At 41.7% G+C, this 18,856-nt stretch overlaps 2 protein-coding genes across 2 annotated transcripts in view; one reads left to right on the top strand and one right to left on the bottom strand.

The window, feature by feature from the left end:
• The window catches only part of LOC149022162 (glycosyltransferase family protein), a 59,397-nt gene extending 50,841 nt beyond the window's left edge, over nucleotides 1-8,556 (top strand). Inside the window, exon 13 of the mRNA XM_089150327.1 lies at nucleotides 8,267-8,556. The gene's annotated coding sequence lies outside the window, so the exon portion shown is untranslated. The remainder of the gene's footprint in view (nucleotides 1-8,266) is intronic.
• Nucleotides 8,557-9,605: 1,049 nt separating this feature from the next.
• Nucleotides 9,606-10,543, bottom strand: GUN4 (protein GENOMES UNCOUPLED 4). Its single transcript, XM_089150328.1, has one exon. It carries the CDS (start codon nucleotides 10,493-10,495, stop codon nucleotides 9,716-9,718), a length of 780 nt encoding a protein of 259 aa, XP_089006454.1. The 5' UTR covers nucleotides 10,496-10,543; the 3' UTR covers nucleotides 9,606-9,715.
• Between the last annotated feature and the right edge of the window lie 8,313 nt (nucleotides 10,544-18,856).

Here is an 18,856-nt window from a genome sequence, read left to right as displayed (position 1 = left end):
CTATTGACTTTCTTGTAGCTTATCATTTATCAAAGCTACTCCAAGATCAACTGTAATATGAATATGATGCAATGCAACCAAATGTTGCTTTTCATGCTATAGAAATGTGAACCACCTAGGAGATAATTATTTATATTTGGTGGGCACCAAGTCCAGCTTGTGAGGAGATAAATTCATATATGATGGGGTCCAAGTCCAGTTTGCAAGGATATAAAATAGGAATTGTTCTTGTGGGATTCTTAGAGATAATGTAAGATTTTGTTATTTATCTATTTATTGGGATAATTATGTAATCAGATATTTAATTTGGGTAAGATATCTAGGATCAATTTTAGTAAGTTTTAAATTGCTGAGTTCCCTAGTAGGATCAGTTTTTTTGTTGGTTTTAAATTACCAAGAGTCCTACTATAGTTGTTTTTGTATCGAAGTATGTCTCTTTTATTATTTGAACACTTATGATTAGCTTCTTGGCTATGGGAATAGAAAAATGAAGTTAAGCTTGAGTTTTGTACGCTTGGAGCCCCCCTCCTCTCTCTCCTCTTCTTCTTATGAGTGATCTTCTCCATCTTCCCGTGCTTCAAGTCTAAATCTTCTCAAGCTTCCCCTTTTTCTTCCTATCTTTTTATCCTCTTTGCTCCTCTATCCTGTCCCCCATTATTCGGTATCAAACTAAACCTAGGTAACTCTCTCAATCCTGCTCTTAAGTTGTCTACCTTGGCTAATTTCCTTCTTCTCAGGCTTCCCCTTTTTCCTCCTATCTTTTTATCCTCTTTGCTCCTCTATCATCTCCCCCATTATTTGGTATCAGGCTACACCTAGGTAACACTCTCTTTCTATTGGATTCTTCACTCTCTCGATCCTGCTCTCAAGTTGTCTACCTTGCTAATTTCCTTCTTATGATCTTTGTTTCCTACTAATTCTTCTTCTCTCGCTGATTTGTCTTCTCTATTTCTTCTTTCTTTGATCTTCCTCCCCATTTGTTCTCCACCTATTCACGACCACCGTGAGTAATATCATTATCTTCAAGCTTTACCTCTCTTCATTCCACACACCTTCAAGGAAAGAAGGAAAAACAAAGGATATTTCCTTCTTTAACAAGTGCTTGATAGGACCCTACTATTGCTCCTCCCAAAATCAATACAAAAATAGTAGAATTAACATTGATAAACTGGTTTTAATGGTGCCACTCACCCCCACACCCAAAGGTGTCCTCAGCCTATGGCTGCCCAAGAAAACTCTCCAAAACATTCGATACCCTCCCCTCTCACTTGTCCCTCTATTTATAACCCTCAACTAACCCTAATTCTCTCTCTCTCTCTCTCTCTCTCTCTACCTGGCCTCATCCTAGGGTCCTAACACTACTGGCCCCTCGAAAATCACCTTGTTCTCGAAGTGATGGAAATTTTGAAGAAGTTTAGCTCTCGCATGCTTGCCACATAACTATTGCAGTCCCTCACAATATATTAGACACCAGAGACGTATATTCACATGCTTGCCACATTTTTTTTCCCTTCGATTTCCCATCGCTATCTGGAGCAGCAAGAATATCACCACGATTAGCCAAAAGACTTCGCCGATTGATCCCCTGACGAGCATTCTCTAGCAACAGTATGGCACTTACACAATTCTGATATCCTATTCTTAAGCAAATCATCTGAGGAAATGCTTTGCTTTTGCAACTCAGAAATTTCTTCTTTAAATGATTTTCAATCGGCAGTCCCACGCAAAGTTTGTTTTGAAGATGGTGTACTAAATTTCGTAAGGTCTCCAGCGCCTCTTCCAAAAATAGGTCACACCCCCGCAAACTCGCCAGAAGCGCGCTACGTCTCCGCCTTGGGGTGTCGCAAGTCCGGATCTCCATTGCTGCTGCCCCATTCTCGGCGTCTCTTTCCATCTCAGTTTCAAGAGGTTGAAGACGATGGCGTGTCCCCTTCTTGGCTCGGTCGGACCGTTGGTTCATTGGTTCAAACTGAGTTTTGGGTTGAGCCTTAATTGGGCCCAAATTAATAATCAAAAGAAGTGGGCTTTGGGGTAACGATACGGGCCAGGCCCATGATAGATGTGTTAAATGGGTGGGGTTCAAATACTTAAGAACATGGGTTAAAAGGAATGGGTTGGGCGTTGGGTTGATGGGCTTAAATGGGCTTTGGGTCATAAAAGTGGAATGGGCCCAAGATAATTTGTTTGAACGAGTTAAGAAATATAGGTTAATGAAATGAGATGGGCTTGGGGTTAATGAAATAAGTTGGGCCCAAGGAGGTTTCTTTGGGAACCAAGCGGCCCAATCTTTAAATTTGGTTCGTTTGGGCCCTATGTGGGAGGATAAGTGTATCTGAGTTGGGCCCAATTTAGAAGAACCTAGACTCTTAATGAGTGAACCGAACCCGTAAACCAGTTTGAGGTGGTTCAAACTACCGGTACCCTAACTGGCATACCCGGGAGTGTGATCCACAGCCCCGAAGATCAAGTATCGAGGAAATCATCCTCCCATATATACAATAACATAATCATAAACAGGAAATAATCAAGGTTTTAATAAACAAAAGATTCAAATCAAGAAATGAATAATCAATATAATCAGAGTGCGGAAATGATACCAGATGTAATCACATAAAAAAGAAGTAGAGTGAGGCGGAAACTCACTCCACAGCTACAGCGGAAAAGTAGTGCATAAGTCTAAAAAGAATTACAATGATTCTAAAGAAAAGCAAGGAAAGAAGATCAAACAAAACTACGAGTTTTCTATCCTATAGATGACATCTTCAAAATAGTGGACTTCGTCAATCCAACAGAGATGTTCCATCTTTACATTACGTCTAATCGTAGTACGCAATGTGATCGCTCGAGCGATCATCAGGGTAATCTTGATTGTCGCCAACACCTTGCGTGTAGTACACTTCATCGGTTTGCACTTCGTTGTACTGTCCTTCATAGTAGTCAGAACCTGTAGGATAATCTAACAAACATTGTACAAAAAGGAATGAGTTTCGAAAGAAACTTAGTAAGGCAAGTTAACTCATAACAACATAAATAACATGCGGCAAATCATAACAAAATGCAATGCAGTATGAACAGATAATGTATGCATGCATCTAAACTCTATGTATGCTGGTCTCTATTGGCAGACATGCTTTAAGTCATAGCACCGTACTTCTTTGGGTAGGTCAATCACACAATGCCTTTTGGTAGTGGGTCCGGCATCCCTCGGGACATTCATGGCTGGGGGTTAAGTCACCGCTCTCTCACATCACCATTGGTCTAAGTACTGACGCATGTCAGGGTTTAAACCTAGCCCAATGCAAGTCTTCTACTTAGTTACATCAACTCAGCTCCAGATACGTCCATTCCTCCCCTCTCGGGATCCTTTCCGGTATCCTTCACACTAGAGTCAGCGTATTCCCTCTCGGACTATGGACTCATCAACCCTATTGATTATCCACATATGGTAAACGGGAAGCTCTCATGTCCTCTCACGGATATAACTCACCGGTCTTGAGCGCCAATGAGCCCAAGTCTATCCATATGCAACCTCCAATAAATGACCCCCACAATATGATTCCCGTCCTCTCACGGATTGGTTAGCCATCTTGAGCGCCCGTGAATCACATTGCTACCACGGGTCGTTCGGTCTCAATACCCTTCCAATTCGGGTTTGATATAACGGGGACATCCTAGCCAAACACTGCTAGACAGTCCTAGGTGTAAAAATCAATGATTTGGGAAAGTGTCAATGGGCAACCCTGGAAACATCCCATACTATTTCCGATAATGTCCAAGGACAGAAGTGTCAAAAGGACACCTCTCAATCCCAAACCATACCTAGTCAAACACATTCTCAGATCAGTCATGTCATACACAATCAACCATTCATCATATAAAAGAGAATATAAAGTCATGATCTAATCATTAAACAATAAAGAAATAAGCAACTCATATAAGCTTGAATAATGAAAAAGAAAACATAAGTGAAGTGCTACTGTACTTACAGTAGTACATCAGAAGTATAACGTACAAGAACAATACATAAACTCAGAGTTTCATAAAGTAGAAACCAGAGAGTAAATGATCTATGTAATTATGAAATAACTGTTCTTACCTTGATTATCGCCAAAGATAATCCAAAGATCAAAGAGAGTAACTCCAAACTTAGCGAATAGACCCCTAACAATCATAGATACAACATTAGGAAAGATACCTAAAAGATTAGAGAGCAAACGAATCGAATCGGGCAAAAAATGAAGCTACTGCCTCCTTTGGTCGAGTGCTTGGTCTACTGGACCCATCGACCAAGCAGTTGACCAACCGAGTTAGTACGGAATTGCAGAAACTAGATTGGTTATAACTTCTTCGTTTGAAGTCGGATTGATCCGAAATTTGAAGGGGAACTTCCTAGAATGTATTAGAACTATATGGGAAGGTAAAATCATCAAGTCAAGGTCAAGAGATGGGTTCTTGGTTTGAATTAAGAAACTAGGGTTTCAACCTTATGGCTCTCATGAAAAGGCTATGATCACAGGATGAAAGGGAATGATTGCTATCAAGAAAATAACAAGAAAATCATTAAAAATCAAGTTTAGATTAATCTAAACATTGCCCATGAGGTTTCCCTCGCATGGGAGGTTAGCAAAGGTTTCCAGAAAGATCATACAAGGTTAGGGTTTCAAAAAAAGTTTCGGGTTAGGGTTAAGATCTTGACGATGATCATAGATCTCAAGGAATATAATGAGATTACGAAGGGATGGTTGCAAGGATGTAGCATCTTCTTCCTGATCTCAATGAAGAATAAGATTAAAGCAAAGAAATTCGTAATGTCGAAGTGATTACTAACCTTGAATTGGCAAATCAGAGATGAGAGGCTTCAGACTGCAGAGGAATCGTTCGAATCACCAGAGAGAGTTTTGGAGAGGTCTTCTCACGTTCAAAAAGTGTTTAGGAGGCTGCCGTAACTAAGAAACATGAAGTAGGGTTTAAATATAAGTGAAAAAACCCTAAAATTGCATTTTCTCGGATTTAGCAAACCTTTGGTCGAGTGCTTGGTTGACTGACCCAGTCGACCAAGCAGAACAACAAGGCCAAAATAGGGAAATGGAGGATCAAATGGGCTCTAAACCTCAAGGGCTTTTGCACACATATCAAGTGACATACCTAGGGTATAGAAATACCTTCAAACCAAGTCAGATAATACTCCAAGTCCTTCAACTAATCTCATCTTCTTCAAGCTGCAACTTTCCTTCCAGATCTGCACAGACTTCCAAGATTTGAACTCCACCATCAATATCCATGGGTTCAGAGTCAAACACCATGTCTTCTACTGAGATGGCCCACAACTGGCTTCTTCCTTTCCTCCGGGTCTTCGGACCTACAAACAACCAAATTTCTAGGTCAAGGTCAGGGTTAGGTTAGGGCTGGGTTTCACACAAACCAACCCTAAAAATCCTCAACTAGCGTCGTCTTCTCCCTTTCCTACGAACAAAAATTCTCACTGCTTGCAACTTGCCGCCGACTGAATGGCCTTCTATGCTTCTTCACTTCACTGCATCTCGAAGTTATCGCAGAATATTGCTCCTTTACTCTGGTCCGGTAGGTATCCTCACTCAGTCCTATCTTCGTCTTTCTACTCCTCATTTGGTGAGGCGTGATTTCCATAGCCGGCAGTACTTCATCCTCCGTTCGATACTTCTTTCCAACCTTCTCTACAACCCGATTTGGCGATGCATTCACATTGATACTATACTCTGATCCAACTTGGTTGGTGTCTATCTCTAGATTTGATCTCGGTTGTCTCCCGTCGCTAAACTCACACCTTAGGGTTTCTTTGAATCCCGTCTAAGTAAATGTCGTCCAATTCTTGCAATAAATCTAGTTGAGTGCCTCTCTTTCCAGATGTTGGATCGTCACCCCCAACCACTGTCCACTGCTCTTCCTCGATCTGGTTCTCCTAGCAGAAGAGAAGAACCTCTAAAATCCATCTCTAAACTCCTCCTTCACCAGAAAACAAAGATAGTGCCATCACCTCCCTGGATCGTGAATGCTCTAATGTCAGTTGATAAGACCCTACTATTACCTCCCAAAATTAATACAAAAATACCAAAATTAACATTGAAAAACTGGTTTTAATGGTGCCACTCACCCCCACACCCAAAGGTGTCCCTCAGCCTACGGCTGCCCAAGAAAACTCTTCCAAAACATTTGATACCCTCCCCCCTCACTTGTCCCTCTATTTATAACCCTTAACTAACCCTAATTCTCTCTCTCTCTCTCCCCTCCACCTAGCCTCATCCTAGGGTCCTAATAGTGCTTTTCATACAACATTAGTTCTTATCTCACTAAAAGTCAAGAACTAGTTTATTTTAAAAGAGGGAGAAATTCATGTAGCATAACTAGAAGTTACTGATCATGCTACACTAAAGTGAACAGTAAGCTAGGAGATAATTCTTTGTATTTAATGGGCCTCAAGTCTAGTTTACAAGGAGATAAATTCAAATTTGGTGGGCCCCAAGTCCAGCTTGCTAGGAGATAAAATAGGAATTGTTTTTGTGGGATTTTTAGAGAAAATGTAGGATTATGCTATTTATTTATTGGGATAATTATTTTTAATTCGGGTTGGACATCTAGGATCAGGTTTAGGTAGTTTAAATTGCTAAGAGTTCAAGTAGGATCATTTTTTTCTCTCTTTTTCTTTATTAGTTTTAAATTACCAAGAGTCCTTCTATAGTTGTTTTGTAACGAAGTGTCTCTTTTTATTATTTAAACACTTGTAATCAGCTAATTGAGTATGGGAATAGAAAAATGAATTAAACCTTGAGTTTTTGCTCTTGCAGCCCCCCTCTTCTTCTTCTTCTTCTTCTTCTCTATCTTCCCGTGCTTCAAGTCTGATCCATCTCAGGTTTCCTCTTTTTCCCACTATCTTCTTAGTCTTCTTGCTTCTTTATCCCAGCTCCCATTAGACTATTCATTACATTATTCTTCCTAATTTTGCTACTCATCCATCTTAGCATCCTCATTCCTGTGCCACTGAGTTTATCTATATGGTGCTTCTTAGCAGCCACACCACCCATCCATCTTAGAACCCTGATGTATTCCTTAAAAAACAAGCTTATTTGGTTAAGAATCTGCTTTTCTTTGCCTGGTTCTTGTCTTCTACAACATGAATTTGTCCATTTCTGCCATGTGGCAAGCCATGGGGACGTATAATTGCATTCTAATTCTGTATCATTTATGTTTCTAGTTTCAAAATAATTCCCCTAGATTTTTGGTTACTTCAAAATCGTGTATATGTACCATGGCTCATACATTTGGTAAGATGCACAGATACATGATGCATTAATTTATTTATTATTTTATTATCAATGTATAAATCTGTGTTTTAGGTGGTTATGTTGTTTGAAACTATTCAATATTCACCCATGGCACTCTGTGCTAGTTAAACATTCACACAATATATCTGAGAACGCAACTGTCATCTTATCCCTTAACCTTTTTTTATTCAGGCCTTGAATCTCCTTCTGGCTCTACAATGACCATCCCTTTGAGTAATCTCACTCTCATTTTCCTCTAAGCTGTTTATTGCTGTTATCTCTCTCCGTTTCAATCATCTCCTTCAAACCATGCCATTACTCTTCTCTTAAATGAATTCACATGCTCATGCTGTGCTACAGAATATCATCCCAATACATTTCATGAAGTCACCCATCTTCCTTAGCTATGTGATTACGAGCTGCCTGTAGCAACTCGTTTTGGTTTTCTGCTTTTTGATACCTCTAGATGAACATCGCTAGTGCACACCTGCTATTGATTGAGTTAACAATCTAAAACGAAATAAACTCAACAAATTTTTTCTGGACAATTTAATGTATCTTCTGACTGAAATTGGACATCTGGCAACTGACTGGTTAGAACCATCCAACTAAAGAATTATTTGACAATATTCTGAAAATATTGTTATCTTTTTGTATTATTCCACCGTGTGTTCTTGCGTCTCTGCCAGTTTCCGCATGCACCATTGGGATCCCAACCAATGTAGACAATGCTTGAAAGCAATTAGGTGACCACGTAGCTTGAATGTGAACCATAATTTAAGTTATGGATATGTTCTTGAACTGGATAAGAAGGATCAATTAGTTTTAATGATTTTGGGGTTTGGTTCATTCTCCCTCTGCCTTGGTATGATTTTCTGAACTTAAAAGAAGAAGCAACTGATTTCAGTTAACTTAGAGAATTGAACCGACCACTTATCCGTGATTTCTGACTCTATTCCACTGTGCAGGTACACGGAGCATGGCTAAGGGTTTCTGTACTTTATATGGATTTCAATCCAGATTATTATTGTATCGATATGCAAAATTGGATTCAAATTTCCATGTATTGTAAATTCTCGCTTGAATATGTAATTGAACTTCCTGATGCAAACCATTGCTTTATATGACCAACAAGAAACCCTGGTAAAAATGAAGAAACCGATACACTGTTCTTGTGTTATTGCGGAGAGGATGTCCAAAAATTCTTTCCATTTTTTTTTTTGTGGTATGCAGAAACGAGGTCATAGACAGTCACCTAACGAAAGAAGCAAGAACAGAAATTAGGTCAAACGGGAGAGCCTTTATCTGCCATTAGGATGCTTCCAGACCAGTGGGAATATACGGAAAAGAACCTTCAAGGGGCCAATGGATCCAACGCCACCTTGGACGTCCAATAGGTAGCTTGATTCGCGTCCTACCAATATGCTCAAACCGGACGTGACTTCTAATCCCTGCCAACACACGAATATCACTACTGTAACCAGTGAGTTTTCCATTACCCCAAAAAAAAAAAAAAAGTGAGTTTTCCAGTCCCTCTGCAAGTGGGTTCCAGTAGTTGCATTATGTTGAGACAATTGGGTTCGTTCAACTCCTGGGCTATTGCAATCCCTCCAAAATGGCAGCCATTCCTGCCTCTGGATCACAGCAAGGAGCGATCCTCCTGCGAAACCACCCCACCTCCTCCTTCGAGTTGTGTAAGAACGCTTATAAGCTTCAGTTTCAATGGGGAAAAAACACGAACAAAAAGAAGAAAAACTATTCTTTTACTATGGCTAAACGATTTATATAATTACAGTATCAATCAGAATATACTCCAAAAACTATCTACAAAGCATAAAAGAATTTGAAAATGCTAAGCCCATCCATCCCCTTGCTTTCATTCCCAGTTTACCATGGTCAAGACGATTTCTTTATGCGCATCAAAGGACCTCGAGATGCTAATCCACGAAAAGCAAATATCTCCCAGATCATGCGGTGGAATGGCGATTTAACAAAGTCTGCAGAATAAATCAATTTTAAAATGGGATAACATTTGGCACAAGCTTTCAGAATATTGGGAGGTTCAGCCGGTGATACAGGATATTCTACTGTATCTTCTACTTTTATCTATTCCACTTTTCACTGGATTCCAAGAAAATTCAATTTTGTAGCGGAATTCTTGTCGCGGAAGGCTCTTTCTTCTCCTAATAGCCTCGTCTGGGCTTCTTTAGATCATTGGTTATGTGATCTGTGGTGAATCAATAGACCGCAGTTTACCAAAAACCAAAGAATGCAGGGACCTTTCAGGGATTGAAAATGATAGAAAAGTAAAACAAAATAGGAATGCATAACACTATAACAGTAACTCTTTAGAAAACAAATTGGTGGACCAGGCATTACTTTCTGCCGGATGAGAATTTTATTTGAACAATCCAAGCTCAGAAGCTATAGTCTGGTTTGGATAGTCTCTTGGTATCTCCAGGTTTTGGTTTCTGCTTCATCTCACCAGCTCCCTTGTCTTCTTTGTCGTCATTCTCTTCTTCTTCATCTTCCATGGTCTGAAAAGCAGGGTGGCTTAGAATACTGTTGAGGAGTTGGGTACCTCTAAGAGCATTTGTCAGAGGGAGGTGACCTTCTGGGGTGTCATCTTTCAATTCCCAGATAAACTCATTTGGGAAAGCCCTGTAATTGTACTGCTCAACCTCAGTATCTAGCTTCTTCATCCAGCCAAGCTTCTTGAAAAATCTGGTGAAATCTCTGTTAACCTTCTCGCATATTCTCTTCTGAACACTGTAACCAAATTTATTATCGCTGTATTGTCGCCAGAGATTGTCTATCGTCTGGAGGTCGGATTTTGAGATGAATTGGACTTCTGAGAAGAAGACATAACCACGCTCCTGAGCTGCTTCCCCTGCTAAAACGATAAGGAGACGGCGAGTTTCTTCGTCGGCTTGCCGGTAGTCCTTGGAGGATAGGTAGTGTTGGAGGGTGTCGAAGGAGAGTGTTTGTGAAGTTGGATTAGTTGTGGTGGAAGTAGTGGAGAAGATGGTGAAGGAAGTGGAGCAGAGTTTATGCTGCAGGGACAGAATGGTAGAAGAGGTGGTGGTGGTGGTCGGTCTGAGGAAGAGCGAAGATGGTAAGGTGGAGGGAAGGCTATCTGAGTGCTGGCGCCTGCTGAGAGGTAACCGCTGGAGGGACTGAAGAGACTTGGTGGCCATTAGAGTGAGAGAGAGAGAGAGAGAGAGAGAGGAGAGAGAGAGAGAGAGAGTGTCGGTGTCTGTGTTGTGACCTGTGAGGCGGAGATGGGTGGGAGGGAGAGATAAGGAATGAGTGAAGCCCCCAGAGGGTGGGGTGGAAATCTGAGGGGTCACCGTAAGAGATAAAAGAGCAGGACTTTTGATTGGTTAGATAAGGGTGAGGCTGGATCCTAATCTTCTTTCTCTTCCTTCGTGGTTCACGAAATTTGGTATCGACACCGGCTTGGGCATGACAATTTTTTCTCTTTTGTGGTTCAAGGCATGACAATAAAGTGGCTTGGGCATCACTGGCATTACTCGGTGAGAGCTAAAGGGGTGTCTAACAGGTACCATCACACTATAGACCTGTGTATCAAGATTCCGATTCGTTTACCATCGAGGGTAGTGCATGATACAATATATATTCAGGAATAGAGGGTAAGGGTCTACCTTGTCACTGCTTAGAGGTATCCATATTAAACATGTGGTAAAGGAACTACATATACTACCTTCAAAAGTAGCTGATCCGATTCACCCCTCAATGCTACTTTAGGGCTGCAATAGGGATGAGTTGGGCTAGGCTATTCGATCTCAATCACAATCACAACCCTACATGTTCTTAACTAAGCTCATTCTCACCTTGACCCTCATTTAGGGCCTAAGATTCTTGTCTCTATGTAAGGGTTAATCTGTGTTTGGTGGTTTGGGTGAGGGGTTAATCTGTGTTTGGTGGTTTGGGTGAGCCATTTTTGGTGAACCGGTTTGGTTCATGCCTTGTATATATATATATATATGTATTTCTGGGTTGGTTTGATTAGATCAAAAGTTGAGAAATCAGTTTGGTTATGATATGGAGAAAATGTAAACGAACCTGGTTCAATCTTTGTTCGACCCTCGACTTCGGTCGGGAAGAAGGGAATCGGCTCGCTTTCGAGCGAGCCGAGTCTAGGAGATAGCTTGCTGAGGAAGAAAACTAACTCAGTCACAAGCACGCCCTAATCCGATACGATCGGAATAGGCTAATCAACCTAAAGGCGGCTAGCAATATTTGGCGGCTGTCACTCATCGCTATTATATGGATAACTACCATATAACGATCGTATTATAAAAGGAGTCATCTACTAGTCCAACTTAGTAGAGATCTATCACTTAACGGATCTATCTGTTAAGATCCAACGACTATCCGAAGAAGGCTCAAATACATCCAACGAAGGAAATTCGAAGGTACACTCTATAGAAGACATCACCTACTCACAAGGTAAAAGGGGGGACGAACACACATATATAGATACATACAATCTGAATCGTATTCTCGTTATTCATTCCTTAGCTCTGTGACCCAACAGAGCCGTTTGTGATTAAGTTCATCAATTGACTTAGCCTTCGGAGGTGGACTCCCGATCCCAGCGGTCGGGCCACATCTGACGTTCGTTTTTGCAGGTCATTCTCAGGAGATCTAAGGGCTGAGCAGATTTTGGACGCATCATTTGGTGCCGTCTATGGGAAACCTTTCAGAAAGCTATGGTAACTAGATCAGCGGCATCAACAGTAGCTGTTGCGGCCCAGCGAGAAGCTGGCGTCCAAATTCCCGGAGTGAACAATCCGGATATTCCACAGGGAAGTTGACCCCTTGAAGTAGATGGTGGTCAGGGGGTAATAATCCTCCAGATCCACTCCAGTATCAACTGGATCAACTGAAACTCCAGATGTTGGAGATAAGTCAGGCACTCCGTGTGCTACCCAGACAAGTGGTGATACCACAAGTACCCGATCATCGTGATGCAGAAAGGCGTGCATTACAGCGGGATCAAAGACTGATCGATGAGCAGAATGTCGGTCAAAATTTCCTGGAAGGCGACCAATTGCGAGAAAGAGAACCTAGGAGAACTAGAGATCTCCCTAGGCAAGACGATCGGTTCGATGGACCGCAAGGAAGTACGACCGGTTCGAATACAAGGTTAGTTGCAGGAGTACATACTCACTCGCCAACTATCAGGCACGTTGCTCGAGATCATGATCGTGTCGTCAGAGATCAGTCAGCACATATTGGTCAAGAATTGGCCAATATCAATCAAAAGCTCGAACAATTGGCGAGAGGGAGAATAACCGATGATATATATTCGGTTATCCGAAAAACTCCATTTGCCGGCCCCATAGCCGGATATCAGTTTCCTCATAATTTCCGTTTGCCAACTTTTTCCACGTTCGATGGTTCGGGAGATCCCACGGCCCACATCAGTGCCCACATCAGTTATTATCAGCAGACTATGGCAGTTGCAGGTAATTCTGATGAAATCCTTTGCAGGGTCTTCGGTTCATCCTTAATTGGAGCAGCACAAAAATGGTTCTCGAATCTCCCGTCGGGGAAGATCGTGGATTTCGATGAATTGGCGCGCAAATTCATAGGACGATTCCAGAGTGGAATCCAAATCAAAAAGACCGAGGAGACCTTGTTTACTATTAGACAAGGGAAGAGTGAATCGATTCGGGAATACCTGAAAAGATTCAATAGGGTTACAATGGAGATAGAGAATCTAGATGAGCAACTAGCTAAAACTGCTTTGTTCACTGGACTCACTAACCGACGACTCTTGGAGTTATTACTTCAAGATATGCCTACCACTTATGCTGAACTGGTACACAGATGCCAAAAGCAGGCAAAGGTCACGGAGATCCTAGACGGCCAGGGGGACAATAAAGCCTCTACAAAAGAACAAAAGGCTCCTGAGAACAAGCAGAAGCGGAAACAGAATGTTCACGATCGAGTCAGAAAGCCTCATCAGGCGTGGTGGCAAAGATCTCCTGATAAAAGTGAGTATACTCCACTAAATACTCCTTGGGCTGATATTTTAAATATTATCAAGAAACAGAATATCTTGAAGTGGCCTCCAAAGCTTCCCACCAAGCCTGGGGAGCCGAGAAAGGTATTGCCATTTCCACAAGGATTACGATCATTATACCAATGATTGCAGACATCTAAAAGCAGATATTGAGAGATTAATATCTCAAGGACACTTGTCCAATTTCGTTAGAAGAAGACGAGAGGAACCGCGAGACGCAGGTAACAAAAGGGACCGTTCGGTTAGCCCAGAACAACCGGCGGAGGCTCCTAAATCTAAGAAAGGTAAGGAGGTGATCGATGCTACTCGGTCACCCATCCTAACAATATTTGGAGGTCCCGAACCTGAGTCACTCCGGAAGCGAAAGCAAAATCCAAGTTCGTTGGGACTGGAGAAATGCAGAAGTGTAAAAGGCCGAATGGTGAGGGTTCAATCACCTTCGGCGAGGAAGATGAAAGAGGTTTTTGTTTACCTCATGATGATGCCATAGTCATCAAGGTAAAGATTGCGCGCCGTGAAGTACATAGGGTGTTGGTTGACACCGGGTCTACTGCAGACCTTTTATCTTATGAAGCTTATCAAAAGCTTAAAGTGGATGAAGACTTGATGGAGCCATCATCCACGGATCTATATGGCTTTGTAGGATCGTCTGCAATAGCAGAAGGATCAGTACAGTTTGGACTGTCAATTGGAAGCTTCCCCAAGGAGGTTACCGTTCGAGTAAACTTCTTGGTGGTTCGAGAGCTCCCGGCTTACAACGTCATCCTCGAGAGACCATCCTTATCAAAGTTAGGTGCTATCGTTTCAACGAAGCACCTGAAAGTAAAATTCCCGGCAGAGATGGGGATTGGTCAAGTTTCATCTGACCAGAGAATTTCTTGGTAGTGTTATGTTGCATATTTAAAAGATAAGGAGGGCCCAAGAAAGGTGACAGTGCTACCAATTGAGGTACGAGATGATCGGGAGGAAGCAGAAATGCAAAGACCCGAGCCGATAGAAAAATTGGAACAAATTCAGTTGTATCCCGATGATGAAAAAAGAATTACTTATATCGGGTCTGAGCAGCTGGGAGATTTCAAAGAGGAGTTGAAGTCTTTTCTTCAACAAAATAGTGATGTGTTCGTGTGGTCTGCGGATGACATGCCCGGAATTGATCGGCAAGTTGCAGAGCACCAACTTTGGATAGATCCAAAGGTGAAACCAGTTATTTAGAAGAAGAGAAATTTCTCCATAGAAAAGTACGAAGCCGTTCGGGGCGAAGTTGAGAAACTGAAGAACTCTGGTTTCATTGAACCCATTGAATGCCCAATCTGGTTGGCCAACGTGGTAATGGTCAAAAAGGCAAATGGCAAATGGAGGATGTGTACAGATTACATAGACCTCAACAAAGCTTGCCCTAAAGACTATTACCCATTGCCCAGGATTGATCTGTTGATAGACGCAACAGCAGGATATGAAACATTGAGTTTCATGGATGCATACTCGGGGTATAACTAGATCCTCATGAACCAGGAGGACGAAAAGTTTACGGCTTTCATGACTGATCGTGAGAGCTTTTATTATAAAGTCATGCCGTTCGGCTTGAAGAATGCAGGGGCTACTTATCAGAGAGCCGTCAACAAAATCTTTAAGTACTTTATCGGGAAGAACGTGGAGGCATATGTTGATGATATGCTGGTAAAAAGCAGTGCGAGAACAAAGCATATTGAAGATTTAACAGAGGTATTTTCAGTACTACAAAAATACCAAATGCAGCTGAATCTGGAGAAGTGTGCCTTTGGAGTTTCGTCGGGCAAATTCTTGGGCTTTATGGTATCACAAAGAGGTATTGAGGCTAACCTAGCCAAAATACAAGCTTTGATTGATATGGAAGCCCCAAAAACTGTTCGGGATGTGCAATGCTTAACGGGGAGAATAGCCGCGTTGAACCGTTTCATCTCACAGTTGGGAGAAAAGTGCCTCCCCTTTTTCAAAGCATTCAAAGATTTGAGGGGTAGTAAGGAGGCAAAATGGACTGAGGAGTGTCAGAAAGCTTTCGAAGACCGGAAAGAGACATTGTCCTGACCCGAAAAGGGAGAAATTTTACAGCTGTATTTAGCAGCATCTCCTTCGGTGGTAAGCGCAGTCCTCTTTCGGGAAAAAGACAAGAAACAGTGGCCAATCTATTATGTTAGCCACATACTACTCGATGCGGAGACACGGTATTCTCAGATAGAAAAGCAAGCTCTGGCTCTTATGATAGTAGCTAGAAAACTACGGCCATACTTTCAGGCTCATCCAATTGAGGTATTTACCACTTTTCCCCTTTGTAAAGTTTTTTCGTAAACCTGATTTGTCTGGAAGAATGGTAGCTTGGTTGGTTGAACTTAGTGAATTCCAAGTAAGCTTTAAGCCTCGAATGGCAATTAAAGCTCAAGCACTGGCCGATTTAGTAGTAGAGACTACTGCACCGATGGAGGAAATAGCCGAACCCACCATTTCGACCGTATGGGAGGTATATGTGGATGGTTCGAGTAATAAGCAAGGAGCAGGGGCTGGAATTCTCCTGAAAAGTCCAGCATGATTTTATTATTCGATATGCATTAAGATTTGCATTCGAAGCAAGTAACAATGAGGCAGAGTACGAAGCCCTAATAGCTAGACTTCGATTGTCAAAAGCATTGGCGATAGTAGACATGACTATTTTTAGTGACTCACAACTTATTGTCAATCAAGTACAAAGGGAGTATGGCGTTAAAGAACCCCAATTACAGAAATATCAAGAGATTGTGCAAGCATTGCAGAAAGAATTCAGGAATCTGAAAGTATGTCAGATCCCAAGAAAAGAAAATACAATGGCAGATGAGCTATCCAGATTAGCCAATGCCAAAGAAAAGAATTTAGACCCTTCGGTCTACATAGAAGAAATAACCTTCCCAAGTTATCAAGAGACAGAAATATCCTATATTGAAGCAGAGTGTTGCTGGATGAATCCGATCGTAGAATGTCTGAGTAATGATAAACTACCAGAGGATCCAAAAGAAGCAAGATTAATCAGGGTGCGCTCCGCACGATTCGTAATGCGAATGGAAGGCTATACCAGAAGATTTTACTCCGGACCCCTGTTGAGATGCTTGGGTCCCAAAGGATCGGAATCAGCCCTAGCCGAGGTACATGAAGGAATTTGTGGTGCTCACATGGGCGGTCGGGCCTTGGCACACAAAATTTTGAGGCTCGGGTTATATTGGCCTAAGCTCCAGCAAGCTACTATGGAATATGTTTGTCGGTGTAGCAATTGCCAAATCCATGCTACAGTATCTAAACGCCCAGCTGAAACCTTGACTTCGATTTTAGACCCCATCCCTTTTGCAATGTGGGGAATCGAAATCATGGGAAAATTCACCAAGGCGTCGAGCGGAAGAGAATATCTTATAATAGCAATTGACAACTTCACCGAATGGGTCGAGGCAAGCGCCTTGGAAGACATCACTGAAAGAAAGGTGGAGAAATTCGTGCTCGAGTCAATCATATATCGGTTCGGGATGCCAAAAATAATCGTGACAGATCATGGCACTCAATTCGATAACCCACAATTTGAACAATTTTGTGGGACTTACTTGATCGAGCATCGTATGTGTCACATCCCGCCCTAAATCCACCCGGGGGTACCCTATCTTGGGTTACTCGGGAGTGATCCACAGCCCAACAGATCCAGTTTAGGAACGATCATATCCACTTAGCACAATAATATAATCAAAAGCAAGAACAAATTATGGTATTCAAGTAATCTAATAATAAAAGTTAGGAAATGATCACAGAAGGATCACAAAGAACATCAGAGTGCGGAATAAAAAGTACCAAATCAAAAGACAATTATAGAGTATAGCGGAAATATACTCTACAAACGTGTGCGGAAGGTAGATCGAAATAAGGTAAAGATTACAACCAGATCTCCAAAGAAGGGAATTAAAAAGGTAAGCAACTAAGTTATAGTTTCTTCTAACTTATATAATGTCTCCTCAATAACATAATCATAAGAAACTAAGCCAGGCTAGATCTACTCCTGACAAATATGAGTCTTGAACTGATAGCCTTCACAGATGTAGTCACCGTAGCCAAAGTGGTATGAGTCACCAACTTAGTCCTCAAAGTGTTGACCGTCACAGTCAACAGTAGTAGTACCTGCAGAAAAGTCTAACAAATATGTTGCAAAAAGGAGTGAGTTCAAAAGAACTTAGTAAGGAAAGTTATTCGATAATAACATAAATCATATGATGCACAGTATAGCATGATGCAATATGATATGAGACAATGATGACATATGATTCTAACCCTAAGTATGCTAGTCTCTAAGGTAGACATGCTTTAAGTCATAGCACCATACTTCTTTGGGTCGTTTGTCACTCCCCCTCAATCATACATGATATCTTGGGTCTGCTGGGGTAATTGGGTGAAGTCCTCATCAAAACCATGGTTGGGGATTTAGTCACCACTCTCTCACATCACCAATGGTATAAGTATTGGCGCATGTCACGGCGAAGCCTAGCCCAATGCAAGTCATCTACTCAGTCATATCTTGTCAGTTCCAGATACATCCATTCCTCCCCTCTCAGGATCCTTTCTGGTATCCTTCACACTAGAGTCACGGATATTACCCACCGGACTCATCAACCCTATTGGTCATCCACAAATAGTAGACGGGAAGCTCTCACGGATCATTTCACCGGTCTTGAGTGCTCATGAGCCCAAGTCTAGCCATTTGCAACCCTACCAATAAATGGCCCCTTTCAGGCATCCGCAATGCGATTTATGTCCTCTCACGGGATGGTTACCGGTCTTGAGTGCCCACAAATCCACACTACTACCACGGGTCGTTCGGTCTCAATGCCCTTCCGATTCGGGTCTGATACGACAGGGACATCCTAGCCATACATCTAGACAAGTCCTATGTATGTCATCCAATGATCTAGGAAAGCGTCGATGGGCATCTTCGGAGAACATCCCATACTATTCCCTCCGATGTCCAAGGACAGAAGTACCAGTAGGGCACTCCCCAATCCCAAATCATACCTAAGCAATCACATGCTTATTTCCATCCATTACATATTCAACAATACATTATCATATTGAAAACATGTCATAACATCTCATAATACAGTGTATAAATAAATGACAAGAATAAGTAAACATGATAAACCAAGTAATTAAGCATGGTGCTACTGTCATAAGGTAACTACAGTAGTTATATGATGTCTAAAATCAATTAATAAGTTAAGTTTACTAAGTTACCAACAACAATGTAAAAGTCATACAGTCTATGTTATATGGCAATAACCGTCCTTACCTCAAATTGTGAAGAAGATGATCCGAAGTCACAAGAGAATGGTCCAATTATAGTCTTAAAGCCCTAAACAAACATACATGAAGGATTAGAGAAGAAATCAAAACAATCGGAGATCGAACGGATCAAAATTGGGCAAAAGTTGCTGATAGCAACCTTGTTGGTCGATACCTTGGGTCGATA

This window comes from Hakea prostrata, chromosome 3 (genome assembly GCF_041222555.1).
Source record: "Hakea prostrata isolate BN-2017 chromosome 3, UWA_Hpros_2, whole genome shotgun sequence".
NCBI classification, from domain to species: Eukaryota; Viridiplantae; Streptophyta; class Magnoliopsida; order Proteales; family Proteaceae; genus Hakea; species Hakea prostrata.
Note: the sequence above shows the minus strand (reverse complement) of the source record. Positions and strands in the feature narration are given on the sequence as shown.

Bases quoted from the DNA above. Each gene is read 5' to 3' on its own strand.
- GUN4 (XM_089150328.1), bottom strand. From the start codon at position 10,495: ATGGCCACCAAGTCTCTTCAGTCCCTCCAGCGGTTACCTCTCAGCAGG.